Here is a 21,154-nt window from a genome sequence, read left to right on the forward strand (position 1 = left end):
CCTATAATAGCAACAACAACATTTGATTTATATACTGCCCTTCAGGACAACTTCTGAACAACAATCACCCTATGAGGTGGGTGGGGCTGAGAGAGCTCTGGAAGAGCTGTGACTGACCCAAGGTCACCCAGCTGGCTTCAAGCGGTGGAGTGAAGAATTAAATCTGGCTCTCCAGATTAGAGTCCTGCTGCTCTTAACCACTACACCAAACTGGCTCCAAGCATCTCGGGGTCTCAAGAGAGAAGCTCCATATCCACCACGCAACAGTAGACTATATCCATGCAGGCAGAATAGGAGAACTGTGGTCCTCCCGTTATTGGATCCATCCATTTCCAGAACATCCACAATCTTGCCTGGAACCCCAAGAGCAAAGAATGTGGAAGGACCTAGGAGATGCATGGATCTGGAAGGATAATGCATGCCTGATTGCCCAATGTATCCGTTAGGGGAATTTTTGTAATAGTACTCTGCTTCTAATTTATAAGTCCCCTACTACCACTAACCCATATATATTTCAAGACAACAAACACAGTGATTACAGAGGAAAAATGGATTTATTTCTTACATGGAATAACCCCAGGCACATTCTCCATTAGTGGGAGACATGTGTAAAGACTAGTAGCATCGGAGGGCTTTATATACCCTTCAGTACTGGTTGTTTACAGAATAATTGCTATTTGATTACAGAATAAAAGATCAACGGTTAGAACAAATAATACATTCCCCAGGATACATGGCACCCAATGGGTCTGAGAGCCAAGCTACAAATGACGAATTACATGAGGACTGCATGTGAAGAGAGTCACAATGTTAGCTGGGAAGCTGAGTTTTAAAAGAGATCGGGTTTTGTCAATTTCCCCTCTCTACAGAGCCAGGGAGACCCCTACTCAGAGGGGCTGTTAACTTCCTTTTTGCCTCTTAGAAGGAGAGGTGAAACTGACAGAGCCTTTGGGAGGCAAAGAAGAAATAAACAGACCTTCTGAGCAGCCGCCCTGGCTCTGTAGAGAAGGGAAATTGACAAAGGCTTCCAATCTCTTTTAAAACTCAGCTTCCGGCCTAATATTGCAACTCCCTTCGCATGCAGCCCTCGTGTAATCCATCATTTGTAGCTTGGCTCTGATTGACAGGACAATCAGATCTTACTGTAATGTAAACATTTCAATGCTGGAGTCATAATTTCGTCATGGGTTTGAAATGCTTCTGGAAAATAACACAGTGAAAGTTAATATCTTAGTTGGAAAGTGAAAGCAAAAGAGAATGTTTATAGTTAAAAGGAACTTTCTCTCCTCACTGCAAGATTGAGCTGAACTGTAGTTTTAATTCCAGAAGCCAGGGAGAAAGAATCTGCCACCGCGGCGAATTTGCCTCTTGTGTGTGTGTTCAGCTTCAATTGTGCTCAGACATACAGCATTAAGTGAGAGGGCCTTTTAAATATCCCTTAACAGTATCCAGTCATCTAGTAGTACTTGGGAGTTTTGAATCATGGCAGCATCAGTTCAGAAATGAGACACTCACATGTTAGTGCGGCAGGAGTGGGATCTGAACCAGTATAGGGGTGCAATTATAGACATAGTTAGCAGCAGGAAACTCTACTCTTCGTACACACACACTGTGGTTACCACTGGGAAAGACTGTTTAGCAGACATTGCAGTACTTTTGCCTAGGGGCATGTGGAAAAATAGCAGCCTGAATGGCCCAGAGCCCAAGACTAGCCTGAGCTTCTCAGAGCATGGAAGCTATGGAGGGCCGACCATGGTTACTACTTGGATGGGAGACCACCAAAGAAAACCAGGGTTGCTCTGCAGAAGGCAATGTCAAACCACCTCTGCTCATCTCCTGCCCTGAAAACCCCATGATGAGGTCACCATACATTGGTTGTGATTTGATGGCATTTAATTTTTATATTAGATGTGGAGGAAATGGAACATCTTTGCTTTCTGCCTTATCAGGAGTTGTTGCCATTCGGTCCTGCTGGGAAAAGCAAAGCCCTGAACTCTTCGGAGTCCCACATCATTCCATTGAAGTGATGTGGATATTGTTAGCAACAAATAACAGAGAACACGTTTGGAAGTCTCAGCGGTGAATAACCTCAACAAACCCTCCAAGTATCTCCTACTGAGACGCAAGATATTTAGGACAACAACAGTGACTTTCCAGCAGACTTGAGGTCCAGCGTTCTTCACTGTAAAGCAAGCTGCACCTGCTTGCAATTACACCACGAACCATGGAGATAACAAAGCAGCAAGAGGGAATTTGAGGATGTTCGCCATTGAGCAGTAAGGCATTGAAAAACCACAGATCGGAACACAGTGTGACGGCAGCCGTAAAATGGAAGGAGAAAGAACATGAATTACCTGATTGTTTTGATCATGCTGAGCCCCATTTCGACGCAACAGTGAGCATGATCTTGGCGAGGTTCCGGGAGACCAGAAACACAGTAGTAGCAATCCCCCAGGATTTTAATTCTAAGGCAGTGATGCTCCTACATCCAAAAGAGAATGGCTTTCAGCAAGGAGATTCTAATTGCAAGAACAAAGCATACATAATACAATGAGCGGCAGAAGGAAAACTGGAACACTCCCCAGTACGCTTTTTCATACGTAACAAGCATCTTCATTTTCTTCTAAGGCGGCAAAATGTGCATCTTTATACACCCACAATGGAATAGGCCCTACGATTTCTTGGGAAAGTAGATCCAGTTCTTGGCAGGAGAATCAAGAAACACCAGCAAGGTGTGATTGCTGAAGACAGGGAGGATGCAGTTGCTGCCTTATCTAAATTAGTGTCAGCAATGTGTCAGCAATACCCTTCCACCCTCTACACTGGACAAACTGGCTAGTCCCTTCACCAAAGAATTAATGGATATAAGTCTGACATCAGAAACCAAAGCATTTAAAACCAGTGGGGGGACATTTTAACCTTCTAGGACATTCAGTTGCTGACCTAAAAGTAGAAGTTATCCTGCAGAGGAATTTCAAAGGGAGGTTAGAAAGACAGACTGCTGAACTGCAACTAATAATGAAGCTTAAGACAATGTGCCCACCTGGACTGAATCAAGACCTATGTTTCCTGTCTAATTACTAATGCTGATTTCTCCACACCCAGTACCCCTCTGCATACCCTACTCTATACAATCACACCTGCCATTGTCATTCACTGGTTATTATTAGAGATGGGTACGATCAGCATTACCACGATAATGGTGTTCGCGTGATCGGGACCCAGCGGTGCCATCCACGGCGACTGATCCAGCGTTCGGGGGGGGGGCTTCATCGGGGCTTGATTTGGGCCATCGGGATCTGATTGGGGATGCAGACAATCAGGCACCAGTAATCTATTCCCGGAGCAACGGAGCCAGGGGAATGCCTGAGCTGTGTTTGCCCTCCTTCTGTCACCCTGGAAACCCAAATGCAAGCTCAGCTTTCCTTGATCAGCAGGGCTTCCTTCCAACTACAGAGCAGCAACACACTCACCACCAGTTGGGAGAAGAGACCCAGGGGAGGGAGGGGGGAGGGGGTGTTCCAAACGTTTTTTGCTTTTAAAAAAAATGAGGCTTTGTAGGAGGAATGGCTGTTTTTCTGTCTGTCACTCTCTGTTTTTAACCTGCTTTTAAAACACTGTATTTTGTGGGAAAACCTCATTCACGGCTCTGTGTGTATGTTTAAAATAAGCTTTTGGAAGACTGGCTGCTTACTTTTAAAATTGGGTGGGGAGGAATGGAGGATTCTGTCCCTGCTTTTTTTAAAAAGCTGGCTGAAACATGTTGATGGGGTGTCTCTCTCTCTCTCTCTCTCTCTCTCTCTATTTGGAGAGGCAGGGACGGGTTAAAAACTCCCCCCCTGCTCTAAGTGTGTGTGTGTGTGTGTGTGTGTGTGTGTGTGTGTGTGTGTGTGTGTGTGTGAATGTCCCCTCCCCGTGCCCACCGGGCCCGGCGGTCGCCGCCACCACCCACCTTCCCTCTCCCCGATCCGATCCACAGATCGGAAACGGGAGATGATTGGTGTGGATCGGTGATTTGGGGTCGTCACCGGCGCGGATACACAATCAGCTTGATCGGTAATTTTTTTTGGATCGTGCCCACCTCTAGTTATTATCATTCAGCTTCTGTAATCACTCCATTCTCCAAGATATAAGGACAGATGGACTTACTTTCTACCTGTACCTGAAGAAGTGAGCTGTGACTCACGAAATCTCATACCCTACCACAATTTTTGTTAGTCTTGTAAGTGCTACTGGACTCTTGCTCTTTTCTACTAAATCAGTGTGAGCTTTATTAGAAACCACAAGGGAGGGAGGTGTATTTGTTGGGTGGGAAATGATTCGGCATTCAGAAGAAAGGGGAGAAGAACAGAGTTTCCAAATGATATGATTACGGTCTTGAGAAGTGGGGGATCAGTTAAATTGGCAGGCAAGCCAGTAAGGTAAAGCACATAAGCGAAGGGCAAAGACTCATAACCAGCTTCCTCCATATTTTTTGATCGCTTGTTCTAAATATTAACAATTTCCCTTTGGGTGATTGCTGTTTGTGTGTTTGCTCCCATGCTGGTCAAGGAGCGAGAAAATCCATTTGGTTGCTAATTTCCATGAATCGTATATCCCAATACAATTTTGTAGGGAGAACATGTTGTAGGGACAACTTAGGTTAATGAGTATTGGGACTCATGTGGTACAGTGATTAGATCTGTCATTCACAACATGGTGCCTGTTGGTGCTGTGGTGCCCAATTGTGTGATTTCTGGTGCCCTCTCCCCCCACCCCCCAGAACACCCCAAAGAGCCAACAGTTGGTATCCTCCGCCTCAGTGGAGCAGGAGGTACTTCAGAAGATCCAAAGGAGGCAACATCTTTAGATGTTCAGGGGGCGCCTATTCAAAATGGCTGCCTCTGTCATCGGAAGATCTTTATCTTGCAAACTCCCATCATTTGGAATTGTTCCCCTCCCTGCAGCAACCAATTCGAGGTGGTGTCCATTAACCTTTCTCAACACTCCAAAAGATCTTGTGGATTCATCAAGGCTGAGGAACTCTGTTGTAGAGGAGAGCCAGGTTCAAATCCTTGCAATGAAGTTCACTGTGTGGGTCCCTCACAGTCTAACTTTACCTCACAGGGCTGTTGTGAGGACATAATGGGGTGGGAAACCATGGATGCTACCTTGAATCTCTTCAAGAAACGTGAGCTAAACATCAAATTAAGGAATTTTTTTATTATCTATTCTTATTAACACAAAGTGTCATGGTAAGGACCGGCACAACCATGAAAAGAGATGTTGTGACCTTTCAACTGGATGTAGGTTATATTATATAGTGGGTATGACAGTTCAACAGGAACATCACCACTCAAAGCACAAACATCAAAACTGCAGTTATAGAACACTCAACTCCCCACCAAAATGTGTCCACAATTAAATTCAACCAATTGCAAACACCTGGTATCCAGAAACCCTATTCGCTAGTTCACTAGTCTGGAGTAGAATCCTGATTGGCCAGCTCAACAACCCGGCCAATCAGTATGCAGCTGTATAGAACCTTGCTAATAAAGCCTTTTTCTTGAAGCTCCCAATACACTACAGGTTACACCTATGAGGGGAGTCCCCTCGTCCCTCTCACAGCTGGCCAAATGAAGCCCTGTGGTGGCTGCTCGAGGGGAGTCCTCTCGTCCCTCTAACTGCGGGCAGAACGAAGCCCTGCATCGGCAACTCGTCCCTCTGACAGCGGGCAGAACGAAGCTCCGCAGCAGCAGCTCAAGGGGAGTCTCCTTGTCCCTCTAACAGCAGGCAGAATGAAGCCCCATGGCAGCAGCTCTGCCTGCTGTCAGAGGATGAGGGGAGGGGAGTCCGCTCGTCCCACTGACAGCGGGCAGAATGAAGTCCTGCTGCAGCAGCTCTGCCTGCTGTCAGAGGGACGAGGGGAGGGGAGTCGCCTCGTCACTTTGACAGCGGGCAAAACGAAGCCCACAGTGCCAGCTCTGCCCACTGTCAATGGGCAGAATAAAGCCCCACAGTGGAGGCTTGAGGGGAGTCCCCTCGTCCTTCTGACAGTGGGCAGAACGAAGCTCTGCAGTGCTGGCTCTGTCCGCTGTCAGAGGGACGAGGGGAGTCCCCACGTCCCTCTGACAAGGGCCACAAACACTGAACACTGAACATGTTCATTAAGGGGACATGTTCGCTTCTGTTCGTTGTTCATTGTTCGTGGATGGCAATGAACAACAAACAGGGTGTTCGGATATTTTTCCCGTTCATGCCCATGTCTAATTTGGAGAACCAGGTCTGATTCCCCGCTTCTCCACTTGAAGCCAGCTGGGTGACCTTGGGCCAGTCACAGCTCTCTCAGAGCTCTCTCAGCCCCACCCACCTCACAGGGTGATTATTGTTGTGGGGATAATAATGACATACTTAGTAAACTACTCTGAGTGGGAGTTACATTGTCCTGAAGGGCAGTATATAAATCGAATGCTGTTGTTGTTATTTACATCCTGTTCACCAGCTTCAAATTGGGACCTGATTTTTTGACAACTGTTTAAATAGTTCATCAATATATTCATCCATGTTTGACAAATTGCTTCACTGTATTCCTTCATTGCATTCCTTCCTAACCATTCACCGTAGCATAGTTGGCTTGTCACACATGTGCATTATCACACAGCCAGATGGAGTTCTACTACCTCCCACCCCCACCTTGTTGTTTAATTGCCATTGTTTAAATAGGCAACTTGATCACTCACAAATAATACTCGTGTCCATGAAAGGTCACAAAAACTTATACATTGGACTTTTTCTTAGTCTTTAAGGTGCTACTAGACTTGACTTAACACAGCTACCTACCTGACTCTATCTTCACAAATCATAGAAATCAGTCATAAACAGATGCTGCATTTCAATAAGACCCTACCCTTCAGTGGCTGCTTCCACACACGTTGGATAATGCACTTTCAATGTGATCATTTGGAACTGGGGTTTTGTGTGTGAAACACAAAATCCGCTTCTAAAGGATAACTAAAGTGCATTGAAAGTGCATTATTCAATGTGTGTGGAAATGGCCAGTGTTTGTCTAAGTAGTCCGTTGTGATGCTAGTGGCCCCCAACCAGTTTGAATCAGCAGCATCTTTGTGCATCTCTGTGCATGCGCAATTTTGTGGAAACCTAATGCAGAGAAGTTCAGCAGGCATTCACAGCTGCTCAGCATGAACCAAGCACCCCAAGTGATTGGCTCACACCTGATTGCCTCCTTCTAAGAGGGTACATTCAACTGTTGAATGCACTTGTAGCAAAATTTGCAGGTATCCTACACATGCTTCCCTCTTGATGTATGCAGGGTCATTGCTGGAACTGAACCTGGGACACCCTGTTTTAATGGTTCTCCAGGCACCAGCATGCATATCTGGTTGTTATATGCTACATGTTTCCTCTGTCTGGAACACAGACGTCTTATAAGCGAAATATTTCATGGCCTTACGTGGATGGCCCAGGCGAGCCTGATTTTTTCATATCTCAGAAGCTAAGCAAGATTAGCTCCGGTTTCATACTTGGATGGGAGACCACCAAGGAAGTCCAGAGCCAGTCCAGGCAATGGCAAATCTCTTCTGTTTATCTCTTGCCTGAAAACCCTATGGCCAGTTTGGTGTAGTGGTTAAGAGCAGCAGGACTCTAATCTGGAGAACCGGGTTTGATTCCCCACTCCTCTGCTTGAAGCCAGCTGGGTGACCTTGGGTCAATTACAGCTCTCTCAGAGCTCTCTCAGCCCCACCCACCTCATCATCATCATCATCATCATCATTATTATTATAGTCCACCCTCCCCACAAGCAGGCTCAGGGCAGATTAGAGTAGGTGATTGTGCGATAGGGTGATTGTTGTTAGGATAATAACACACACTTTGTAAATTACTCTAATGGGTGTTAAGTTGTCCTGAAGGGCAGTATATAAATCAAATGTTATTGTTGTTGTTGTTATTAGTCCATTGTGACTTGATGGCACTTTACACTTTATACACAAATATTTCAAGATGACAGAAATCAGCAATATTCTAAGAAGCTTCTTAGATCTTGGTGGCTCATTATTCATTAAATACTGCATGCCAACCCATCAGTTTAACAGAACTGCCAAAAAGAAGAAAACCAAGGCAGAAGACTGCCAAGCGAGAAAACATTCCTAGCTCACCTAGTGCAAAAAAGGATTTATTGTATGTGACTGTCGATAAGTTTTTGGCAAGATGTTAGCTTCAAAAAAACCCTTTTCCTTAGATATATTCTCTCTCAATGCTTAGAACTCTAATCCCATTGTCGATTGCTCTGCTGCCAGATCAGCTAGTCGATTCTAGAGAGAACCTTGTTCTGGGTCTTTGATATGGATTAGCAGGAAAACTAATCCACAAACCCTTCAGATTTTCCAAGTAATATTGCCTTCAAAACTATCAATGCCAAGAATACTGATTTTCAAAATTATGTTTTGATCTCACTCTTCCTCTGAGGATGCCCAAGGGCTATAATTTTATCCTCATAACCAGCTTGTAAAATAGATTAGACATAACCAGCTCCCTCACATAGAAACAATCTCATGAATTGTGAAAGAAAAAAAAATAGATTTTATTACTGAAAACACCATACATTTCTGCAAACTATGCAAAACTGAATTATTCAAGAGGTCCTTTTATCAGATAGAACGGCTGTACTCTAATGTTTCAAAGGGACACATCAGTAATGTAGAAAAGAACAAGAGTCCAGTAGCACCTATAAGTCTAATAAAATTTGTGGTAGGGTATGAGCTTTTGTGAGTCACCACTAGACATGGGCACGAACAGGAAAAAAAAACCCGAACACCCTGTTCGATGTTTGGTGCCATCCACAAACAACGAACAACAAACATGGACGAACATGAACTGTTCCCGGACATGTTCGTAGTTCGTTGCTCATGAGGGCCAGAACCCCCACCCCAAACCCACACCCTTTTAGCCCCCTTCCTCTCAAACCCACTTACCTGGCCCTTTAAAGATCCCTTTAAACTATCAGCTGGCAGGCGGTAGGGGGGATTCCCCCCTGCCGCCTGCCAGCTGATAGTTTAAAGGGCCCTTTCCTGTCACGTGCAAGGGGCAGGGCCCTTTAAACACCCCACAAACTGACCTTCCCCATGTCCAATACCCACCAAATTTGCAGGGGACATAGTCTTCGCTGGCCTGTCCACCATTAGGTTGTTCATGGGTTTTTTTCTGTTCGTAATGCTGTTCATGCCCATGTCTAGTCACCACTCACTTCTTCACTTCTGCTTTCCCATCAGTATAGAATCATAGAATCATAGAATCATAGAGTTGGAAGGGGCCATACAGACCATCTAGTCCAACCCCCTGCCCTGTGTAGGATCAGCCTAAAGCATCTCTGACAAGTATTCATCCAGCCTCTTCTTGAAAACTGCCAGTGAAGGGGAGCTCACCACCTCCCTAGGCAGCTGATTCCACTTTTGAACTACTCTGACCATGAAAAAGTTTTTCCTAATATCCAGTCGGTACCTTTGTGCATGTAATTTAAGCCCATTGCTTCGGGTCCTACCCTCTGCTGCCAACTGGAACAGCTCTTTGCCCTCCTCCAAATGACAGCCTTTCAAATATTAAAAGAGAACAATCATGTCCCCCCTCAACCTCCTCTTCTCCAAACTAAACATTCCCAAGGCCCTCAGCCTTTCCTCGTAGGGCTCAGTCTCCAGACCCCTGATCATTCTCATCGCTCTCCTCTGCACCCTCTCGATTTTGGCCACATCCTTTTTGAAGTGAGACCTCCAGAACTGCACACAATACTCCAGGTGTGGCCTGACCAAGGCAGTATAGAGAGGGGCTATGACCTCCTGCGATTTCGACGCTATGGCCCCTTTGATACAACCCAGGATTGAATTAGCCTTTTTGCCACCGCATCACACTGACTGCTCATATTCAGTTTACAGTCCACTCTTACCCCAAGATCCCTTTCACATATACTACTTCCCAGAAGTGTATCCCCCATCCAGTATTTGTGCTTCTCATTTTTGTGGCCCAGATGTAATACTGTGCACTTGTCTTTGTTGAATTGCATCCTATTCACAGCTGCCCACTTCTCCAGAGTATTCAGGTCTTGTTGAATTTTAATTCTATCTTCTTGGGTGTTTGCTACTCTTCTCAATTTGGTATCATCAGCAAATTTAATGAGCAGCCCTTCCACTCCTTCATCCAGATCATTGATAAAAATATTGAAAAGTACCGGGCCCAAAACCAAGCCCTGTGGCACCCCACTGGACACCTCCCTCCAATCTGATGAAACGTCGTTGACCACTACTCTTTGCAGTCCTCCAACCAGTTCCCTATCCACCGTACTGTCCTATAGTCCACTCCACAGTCTTCCAGTTTGCCCATCAGAATGTCATGGGGGACCTTATCAAAAGCTTTACTGAAATCCAGATAAATCAGGTCAACAGAGTTCCCCCAATCCAGTAAGCTGGTCACTCGATCAAAGAAGGAAACCAGGTTGGTCTGGCAAGATCTGTTAGGAACAAAACCATGCTGACTTCCCTGTATCACTGAGCAGTCCTTCAGATGCTTACAGATTGATCCCTTTAAAATCTGCTCTAATATCTTCCCAGCAACAGAAGTCAGACTGACTGGCCTGTAGTTTCCTGGGTCATCCTTCTTCCCTTTCTTAAAGATGGAGATAACATTTGCTCTTCTCCAATCTTGTGGCACATCCCCAGTCCTCCAGGAGGCCTTGAAGATGATGGACAGGGGTTCTGCAAGTTCTCTGGAAAGTTCTTTCAGTACTCTTGGGTGCACCCCATCCGGCCCAGGGGATTTGTATTCATCCAGTGCAGCCAGATGCCCCTCCACTACCCCTCAAGGGGCATTCATGCATCTCCTGGAGTTGGCCCAATTTTTCTCAAACCTGATTTGCTCCAAAGTTTTGGGAACAATTGCAGTAAAGCCTGGATGGCTGCTGTGAGGGTGAGAACATTTGGAATTTCCTGCTCAGATGGTAACCATTTTCCTTAGCCCTGCCCCCTTAGTGCCCATTCCTTCTGCCTCTGGAGGGCTTTCTATTTTTCTAATTGTCTCTATAATATCATTATATAGATATATTGTGATCAACAGGAAAACAATTACTGGTGGTCCCTGGCCCCAGGGAGGCCCGCCTGGCCTCAGCTAGAAGCAGGGCCTTTTTGGTCCTGGTTCCAACCTGGTGGAACTCTCTGTCCATTGAGAATAGGGCCTGTCAGGATTTGTTATCCTTCCACCGGGCATGTAAGACAGAGATGTTCCACCAGGCATATGGTTGAGGCTGGGCCAGGCCTCTGCTGACCCAGTAAGGAGGAGAAAGATTAAATCCCCTTCAGGCCTGTCCACCATTAGATTTTAATTAGCAACGCTTTGGCTGCTGCCATCTGAAGAATCATGTTTATATTTTGTATGAAAACTGATTGAATTTTACAGTTTTATTGATTTTATGGAAAGTGCATGTAATTGTGCTACGCTTTTTAAATGATGTGATCCGCCCTGAGCCCGTTTGCAGAGAGGGCAGAATAAAAGTCTAATGAAATAAATAAATAAATAGATAGGTAGATATTACACTATACCACAAGGTTGTCTGTATTGGCAGCTTCCCCACTCCCGAAAAACTAAGTCACTAGCCCCTTCCATTGCAAAGATATAAGGGAGAGGCATATCTCCTCAATTGAAGGAGCAAGAGATGGTCCCCCCGCACACAAATAAAATTTAAACCATGGTGACCGAAAGAAAGCCGGACAAAATGCCATGAAAGAAAGCCAAAAGAATGAGCTTCTCAAATATCCATCCGCCCAAAAGGTGCCAAGCAGAAACTTCATTACTATTGCTTCTTTCCCCGAGCAGGGAAAGAAGTGACGGATTGCATTTCTGAAGATCTATGCCATGTTATCAATTCTGCCCTCTCTTTGAGCCAATCCAACATGCTGAGCACAGAGCAGGAGCTCAGAGCGACCTACTCGTCTCAGTTTGCAAACTAGACCTCAAAAAATGACGAAGGTACACTGAAGCCAAAAAAGAAGCTAGGGAGAGAGATTTATTTTAGTAATGGGAGCGCTGTTGTCAGGATTGGGGGAAGCCAAGGTGGAGGTGGCGTATGCAGCAGTGCAGGGCTGACATCAGCACATGGCGAGGTGAAGCTGCTGCCAGGGCCCTTGGCTTCTGCTGGGGCCCACGGTTGCTGACTTCTTATTCGTGCATCGCCTCTGATGCTTGCACTCATCTCCTTCTGCTGCTTGCTTGCAAGTGCTTCGTCACTTCTGCTCCCAGATGCACATGGTGCCTATCACTGTTGGATAAGGGCATGTGGGTGGTGCACAAAGCATCAGCATCCCTGGTATCCATGGCAGCAGCGCTCCTAGCTGCACCCACTACCCAGTACCATCAGAGAAAGGGCATACATACAGTGTGGCAACTGTGACTGCAGGGGACTGGAGAGGTTGCAAGCGGGCAAAGGAAGGGCACACAGGCAGATGGGGGAGAACATGGATGGGGGAGCACATGTGCCAATTCGGCTCATGCCTTGCTCACCAGTTATGAGCACAAAGCCGATCTCTTGGCAAACTATTTGGATGAATCCAAATGAATGGGGATGCTTTCACTGCCCCCCTTCTGCAATCAACTCCTCCACTTGTGTACACAGCAAAAAAAAAAGAGTACGTGTGAGATTTTTGAGTTAGGACTTCCTACTTGGGTGTCTCCGTGTTTCTTTGGTGTCTGCCCATGAACCCAGCTAATCTTGCGAACAATTCTTGCAATCACTTCTCAGCCAGAAGCCACAGGTACAAAAAGCAATAAATTCAATCTAGCCGATATTGCTCATGTAAAGGATGCGTTCGACTGTGCACTTACAACGATGGGGAAAAGTGCAAGTGATCCCATGCTTTATGAGTCGGTCATTTCAGAGACCTGACCACGGCCCCTGTGCCTTTTCTCCATCCATTGAGAAAATTTTGTTCTCAGATTGGGCAAAACCAGCCATAAGCTGCAAAGCCCTGGAGGCCATAATAAAAGCAAATACTGCACAGAAGCAAAGCTGGAGGGAAAAGAGACCCAGGGATGCCATTTGCAGAGGAGATCCTTGTCTGATGTTCCAGCTCAGTGCTGTGGCTTAAAGGCAGAGCATCTGATTGGCGTGCAGAAGGTCCCAGATTCAATCCTCAGCATCTCCAGTTAATGATCACAGAGGATATGGTGTAAAAGACCTCCACCTGAGACCCTGGTGCGCTGCTGCCAGTTTGAGTAGCTAATACTGACTTCAAGGAACCAAGGGTCTGATCCAGTATAAGGCAGCTTGACATGTTCATGTGTGTTTACCCTGCAAGGAGATACCTTCAGGTCTTGATGGTGAAGAATGCATTTCCCAGTCTTCTGTTCTACAGCCCATTCCTCAACCCAGCTTGTAAGGTGCATGCAGGGCTTTTTTTCAGCAGGAATGTGGTGGAACGGAGTTCCGGAACCTCTTGAAAATGGTCACATGGCTGGTGGCCCCGCCCCCTGATCTCCAGACAGAGGGGAGTTTAGATTGCCCTCCACGCCGCTGGAGCAGCTCTCCTCTGTCTGGAGATCAGGGGTGGGGCCACCAGCCATGTGACCATTTTCTCTGAAGGCAACTCACTGAGTTCCACCACCCCTTTCCCCAGAAAAAAAGCCCTGGGTGCATGTAAGGTGAAAGTGACAGTTCTATACAAGTCAAGTTGGGGAGAGTCTGTGGCTCACTGGTAGATGATATGCTTTGAGGGAAGATGGTTTCAGGTTCAGGTTTTCAGGTTCAGTCCCCAGCAGTTGCAGGCAAAAGTAGCAGGCCACACGAGAGGCCTCCCCCTGAGACTGTGGAGAACTGCAGCCTGTCAGAACAGGCAATGCTGAGCTTGACAGATCAAGGGTGTGATGATCAGACTCAATATACAGGATCTTGCAAAAGAGGCAATAGCAGAACTTTCAAGGCGTAGAACTTATTGAGTGGGAAAGCAAAAAAGAAAGGCAGAACGTTTTTAGAGAGGAAGGAAGAGGAAGGAAAAGCATTCTTGCGATCGCTGCATCAAAGCTGGGATGTTCATCCCTCCGCGCAGATACTAAACCAAATGAGATTAGTCATTCTCTTCCCCACCCTCAAGATTTCTGATCAGGCGGCACAAAAATATCAGCAAAGCTTCTGCCTTTCCACAGACTGACATTTGAGGAGCTCATTTCTTTGGCTCGCTTCCCTACCTATTTGTTTGGCTCTTCCCAGTTGCCATGTGGGTTGCTAGGGACCACAAAAGGCTTTTAGGCACGCTGGAAAGTGGACGAGGGAGGATGGTTTTGCAACCACATGTTATGGCAGGAAATAACTCTAAATACATATATGACCCAAGCATCGCAGGAAGCGGCATGAGAATCGGTTATTATTCAAGTTGGCGTTCAGCAACTAACCGAGTTATGGAGGCCGTAAAGGTATTTGCTTTCTCTCTCCCCAAGTTATATCTACATATCCATTGTGACATATAAGTGTACCGAGCAGGAAACAGGTACTTGGATCAATGAGGAAAGCGTCAATTTCACAGCACAAGCCATAGTGTAATTAATCGCCATGCGCACGCATTTGGCTTTACCCACCAATCTTGAAAGAAGTTTTGCAATGGGCTCCTGCACATTAGATGGAAAAGTCAGATGATTAGCACTAGCAGCACTTTGAATAGTGCTATCAGTACATGACGCCTCGTTTCAGGAATCCATGTGCCTATGATGTGCCATTCAGCTCATATCCGGGAAATCTAGTTGGTCTTCAAGGTGCTACTGGACCTGAATCTTACTCTTCTACTACAGACCAACACAACTAGCCACCTAAAACATCACATATCTGATTCTTCATGTGTTTGCCGATGTGCTGGGCAGTGCAAATATCCAGGGAAATAGGACTTGTGAATTTTGCATATTGCTAAAAGGACAGTGTAATCATTTAAGTGTGTGTCTTTCTTTAAATGTTTGGTGTGATACAGATGAAGAGTGGGGGTGCAAGAGATGGATGAGTAAGTGGAGATGATTGGTTGATGACTGAGGGCCAAGCTACACATGACGAATGACACTTGAACGGCAAGTGGATTGAGTGGAGGGCAAGTGAACAGGGAGAAATACACTTGCTGTTCAAGTGTCATTCGTCATGTGTAGCTTGGCCCTCAGAATGTGGGCGGAGTGAACTGCAGTTTTTAGTTACTGAGTGGAGAGAAAGGATTCATTCTGCTTTTTGATTTAGCTGTGTGCAGCCTGAGAGTGTCTATATATTTCTGAGAGAGAAGATTCAGTCTGAGCAAAGAGGGCAACCTGTGTGGAAGCCTGAGGGGACTCACATTCTAGTTCAGGTAGGCAACCTGTGTGGAAGCCTGAACTGTGTGAGAGAACATTCATTCTATCTGAAGCAGGCAAACTGTGTGTGCACCCGAGAGAGAAAGTTGACGAAGATCTGTGTGACTGAACCTATGTAAAGAAACTTTAAGAACCGAGAACTATCTTTGAAATCATCAGGCTTAAATAATAATGTGAAACCGATATGGTTCTTATAAAACTAAAAGTTCTTTTTGTTTTGTTTTTCATCCCAGAGTATATGTTATTCCCATATCCTATTCCTTTCCTCAGGACATAGTCCCACGAAAGAGCCTGATGCTTGGGCATGTTATTAAAGGGGAAATTTAAATTAACTATTGGGGAATATAATTCCTGGTGGCAGCAATCTACCCAGAGGGTTAAAGGCAAATCTAACTGAAAAAGAAAACGGGTTGTAACAGACAATGCAATCATAAGCTGCCTTAACATCCTTCCAAGTCCATTTATCTTTGGTCAACTTAGGGCCAAGCTACACATGACGAATGACACTTGAACGGCAAGTGGATTGAGTGGAGGGCAAGTGAACAGGGAGAAATACACTTGCCGTTCAAGTGTCATTCGTCATGTGTAGCTTGGCCCTCAGAAAAGTATAAAACTCTCCTTAGGATTGCAGAGCCGGTCTTTTAAAACATATGTCCCAAGTGCGACAGCTGATCTCTTTCCCAGTTAAAATGACAAACACAGCTCAGAAGCCATAAGAAAGAGCCGATGAAAGAGCATCTGACTTTGAAGTTGAACGAAGGGTGGCAATGGTGTTTGGAGCACTCTAGCCTTGATATGTGGCAATATAGCATTCCACTAAAGAGCGATGAGAGCATAATATTATACTCTCCAGGCAATCACAGACAGCATCCTCTCACCCTCAAGAGCCTGGAAACAAGCTTTCCAAAACACCAAAGGTCCCTACTTCTCTTAGCTGCTCCTGGAATAGTAGCATTCTTGTCAGCCGCTTAAAAGACTAGAGTGATTTGGGCAGCGTGTATTGTCTTGCACAGCTGACATCCAGAGGCAGAATGTATTATAGATGCCAATGTGAAAAAAAAATGTAAGGAAATCAGAACAAGTCATCCTGTTCAACCTTCAGGGAAATTGCAGGAAAAGACGGTGTATCAAGATCAGCCGTATACTTTTGCTGGTAAGGACTGGCAACTTTACTTGATAAACGTACCATGTTCCATAACTAAAAAAATCAGTTTCCAAATCTGGATCTATGCCTTCTGCTGTGTAAGACCCCAGCTCTATCAAGGTCAGGGCTTTTTTTGAGCCGGAATGCCCAGGAACAGTGTTCCGGCACCTCTTTAAAATAGCTACATGACTGGTGTCATGTGGGTATTTTTTTAAATGGCCTGTTTTGGCCATTTTGGGCCCATTTGGGCCTTGAATGGCCTGGATCGTACCACTGCTGGGTGAGGGAAGGTTCCCAGAAGTGACATAATCATGCAGTCCTGGGAGCACGAAGAGGTACTGTGCATGCACGCATGTAGTGAGAGGTGCATCACCTCCTCCCGGGAGTTGCCCCAGGTGAGAGTTCCACCACTTCTTTCCCCAGAAGGTCAATATTATCTACTCGAATTAGCAGACGCTCAAGAGGGTCTCAGGTCAAGGTCTTTCACATTACCTGATCAGTCAAACTGGAGATGGCAAGGATCAAACCTGGCACCGTGCACATGCAAAGCAAATGCTGTAGCAGCCACAGCATGGAAACCATCAGAATTGTTCAAGTATGGGCACTTAATCACAGAAGGAGGAAATAAGCAGTGACCTGCCCACATACAAGGCGGTCAAGAATCTTCCTAAGTGTCAGCTCAGGTTGAATCCTTGATATCTCCCGTTAACAGATCTCAGTTAGCAGGTGATGGGAATGACCTTTCTCCACTTGACCCCCTGATGAGCCACTGTCAGTTAAAGTAGACACTAATGAGTTCAATGGACCAACGGTCTGACTCAGTGCAAAACAGCTTTATGTGTTCATCTTCTAATAGGGAAAAAAATACTTCAAGTCTGCTTAAGGATGTCCTTCCGCCTCCTGTGAGATGTCAAATTAGAAGCTTGCAAATCACGGTGACCGCCCGAGGCAGAGATTGTGAAGACCCAATCCAGACATTTTGTTCTTGGTCAAGAGTTTCCTATCTCCCATGCAAACAGAGGTGTCTAAAGGAGTTCATTCCCCATGAAATACTCTAGTAGTGGGACATTTGAGTCTGTTGTCAAGGAAAATCTATTTTTCATCTTCCCTAGAGGAACCAAGTCCTTAAAGCTAGCAATTCGCAAGTCGGTATATGGAAAATGGAAAGAGAAACCACAGAGATGCATGTAAAAAAAACAAAAGACGATTTATCAGGATGGATAGCCATGTTAGTCTGTCAGCATTGGAAAAGAGCAGGAGTCCAGTTGCACCTATAAGACTTACAATTTTGGGGGGTAGGTTATGAGCTTTCGTGAGTCACAGCTCACTTTTTCAGAAAAGAGCAAGAGTCCAGTAGCACCTACATGACTAGCAAAATTTGTGGTAGGGTATGAGCTTTCGTGAGTCACAGCTCACTTCTTCAGAAACAGGTATCTGATGAAGTGCTGCTCAGTATGGCAAATAGAAAGTTATAGCATTCTAAGCAGCCACTGCCTGAAGACTTCCAGAAAGAGAGAGCCCACATATGCCATAGGTAATTGGTTCCATTGCTGGACTAATATAACCATTAGGCTGTTTCTATTCCATCCTGTAACTTAAGTATTGAAATCTGCCAGCCTGTAGTTTAAGCCCATTAAATCTAGCCTTCCCCTCAGAGGAGCAGAGAACAACTCTTTGCCCTCTTCCATACAACAACCAAGCCAAAGGCAGGCCGCCATGAATGCATGACACCATAAATCTACCAATTACGCTGTCTGGCTGGTAGTGTAAATACACGCCAAGTCACAATGCACTGCTATGAAGCTGCATCGAGAGTCTCTCTAAACGAGATGAAGTACACGTGGAGGCTCGAGTGAAGAGAGGCGCAACGCTAGCCGGGAAGACGAGTTCTAAAAAGACAGACCAGAAGGCTTTGTTAATTTCCTTCTCAGCAGAGCGGGCAAAGAAGATCTCTGCTCAGGGGGTTTGTTTATTTCCTCTTGGGCTTCCAGAAGGGGAGGTGAAACTGACAGAGCCTTTGGGGAGGTGAACAAACCCCCTGAGCAGCGATCTTCTTTGCCGGCTCTGTAGAGAGGGAAACTGACAAAGCCTTCGGCTTCGTCTTTTAAACTCCTACGTTTTCCGGCTAGCATTGCGCCTCTCTTCACTTGAGCTTCCGCGTGTACTTCGTCTCATTTAGAGAGACTCTCAGGGCCAAGCTACAAGTGACAAATGACACTTGAACAGCAAGTGTATTTCTCCCTGTTCACTTGCCCTCCACTCAATCCACTTGCCGTTCAAGTGTCATTCGTCATGTGTAGCTTGGCCCTCAGTCACCAATTATGCAGAGTGCTATCACTGTTCTATCCCATTTACATGCAGAAAATGACTAGGAAACTCGACTCACATGCGCAAGGCGATCAAATCGGGCAAAGAGTTCGTTCAGCATCCGGACAAGCTCCTGGGCTGACAACGTTGTGGATAGGTTGGTGAACCCTTTCACATCTGCAAAAAGAATACTGAAGACACAAGAGGGGAAAATTGATACTGCAGCTTGTAACTATCGGCACAATCAATGCAAACAATGCTACATTCCCAAAGCAGGCCTACTGCCTGGGTCCCTCACCAAATGAGGCCACCATATTTCCAAATGGGATTTTTACCGAAAACGTCATAATCGCCAGTGACTAGGTCAGGGTTGCCAACTCTGGCATGGGAACTCCCTGGAGATCTGAGTGCAGCTCTTTCTATCCCTTGGACTTCCTTGCTGCATGAACCGTGGCCAGGAAGGTGCAGAACCGTAGTAACATGTTTGGAAAGGGTTAACTAATCAGACAATTGTGAGAGGCACGGTTTTTAGCATCCCCACAGTTCTTTTCTTTTACTTGCATTTTCCAGTAACTGATGTGTTGTGCTTAGGATTATTCAAATTCCAGTTTAGAAAATTCCTGGTGACTGGAGAAGGTGCCTAGGGAAGGCAGAGGCTGGAGAGGTTAAGAGCTCAGCAAGGATGTGATGCCACTCTAGGGTTTCTATTTCTCCTAAACTCTATGGTATACCATAGTGTGTTCCTTTTGAAGCAAGCAGGGCTCATTTTGAGGGGGGGCATGCAGGAATGCAGTTCCAGTAGTTCCCCAAATAGGTCACATGTCAGGTGGTCCTGCCCACCTGACTCTCAGCCATTTTGGGCCCATTTCAGCCTGGATTGAGGCCGAAACAACCCAGATTGGGCCTCTGATGGGTGGTGGATCACTCTCCCGCTCAGCAGCGGCCTGATTCTAACCATTTTGGGGCCCTTTTTAGCCATTTTCAGCCCCTTTTTGCCATTTTGGACCCAATTCAGCCCTGAATGACCAGGATTGGGTCGAAAACAGCCAGGATAGGTGATGTGAGGGGGTGTGGCATATGCAAATCAGTTATGCTAATGACACATTTCCAGTGATGTCAAGGGGCGTGACGTATGCTAATGAGTTATGTTAATGAGTTCATCCAGCTCTTTTTCTACAAAATGACCTCTGGAAGCAAGCATGTCCTCCAGAGAGAACTCTAAACACCACCTTGAGGATGGTAACTCCCTTGACATTGGTAGTGTTTTGGAGGCTGCCTGCTTGTTGCCTGAACAAACAGAATTCCTGTTAAAATAACGATTACTGTGAGCCAAGCTACAAGTGATGAATTACACTTGCCTGGCAAGTGAACAGACTCAGGTGTATTCCTCCCTGGTCACTTGCCATTCACTTGATCAAGTGGAGCGCAAGTGAATGGCAAGTGAACAGGGAGGAATACACGTGAGTCTGTTCACTTGCCCAGCAAGTGTAATTCGTCACTTGTAGCTTGGCTCTGTGAATACTCACGGTTTTGGAAGGGACGCTTAGCTGTCACTGGGATAACAAAAAAATTTGCCACCCCTTGTTCTACGCTGCCTGTCTATGCAGTACAGTTGGCACTGCCTGCACCAGAAAGATAACAGCCAAATCCTAATCCTGTTTACTTGGAAGTAAGTGCCATTAATTCCAATGGGACTCCCTAGGATTGCAACCTGAATGGACTGTGTGATATATTGGCATATCATTATTCACAGGGGCAAGGAAGAGAAATGAGTTCCCAGCTTCTACAAAAACGAACCAAAAAGAATCTGAACGGTATTGACAACGGAGTGGTCACCAAGGCTTCCTGATGAATTAAGTAAAAACTGCAGGCAATGCTCATTTGCTAATCAGGAGAGAAGAAAGAAGGATCTTCCGACATTGCAAACTCATGATTAATGAACTGGTCAAACGATGGCACGGAAAGCCCCAACGGCTGACATTTGGCAATGGAAGAGATAGTTAAAGTAGCAAACAAACAAAAAAAATCTGAAAATCAAACTCACCTGACATTCTCGTAGCGGTGAATATAGATCTTGTGGAACTGATGTTGCAAGTGCTCATCCTCCACGTTCGTCATGTCGTTAATCATTTCGAGCACAACAAATCGAGGCAACACGGAAAGAACCAGTCGCTCCTGGAAGGAGAGAGAGAAAGGAGGGGATGTGGCCCTTGGAGTCCATACAAGACGTTCTAACTCAAGCGAAAGCGGGAGGTGAAGAGTTCTGAATGCTTGAGAGAAGAATCTGAATATTAGACAATATTATCAGTAGCATAACGGCTTCGTGAACTGGCATAGGATAGTTTCAGGTGG

General features: G+C 45.7%; 1 protein-coding gene across 1 annotated transcript in view; it reads right to left on the bottom strand.

Annotated features, from left to right (window-relative positions):
- ADCY8 (adenylate cyclase 8) overlaps positions 1 to 21,154 on the bottom strand; it is a 177,104-nt gene that overhangs the window by 79,871 nt on the left and 76,079 nt on the right. The window contains exons 3-5 of the mRNA XM_054985744.1: positions 20,847 to 20,977; positions 18,882 to 18,993; positions 2,355 to 2,482 (exon numbers count right to left, since the gene is read on the bottom strand). Coding sequence (XP_054841719.1) covers positions 2,355 to 2,482; positions 18,882 to 18,993; positions 20,847 to 20,977 — 371 coding nt within the window. The remainder of the gene's footprint in view (positions 1 to 2,354; positions 2,483 to 18,881; positions 18,994 to 20,846; positions 20,978 to 21,154) is intronic.

This window comes from Eublepharis macularius, chromosome 7 (assembly GCF_028583425.1).
Source record: "Eublepharis macularius isolate TG4126 chromosome 7, MPM_Emac_v1.0, whole genome shotgun sequence".
In the NCBI taxonomy this organism is placed as follows: domain Eukaryota; kingdom Metazoa; phylum Chordata; class Lepidosauria; order Squamata; family Eublepharidae; genus Eublepharis; species Eublepharis macularius.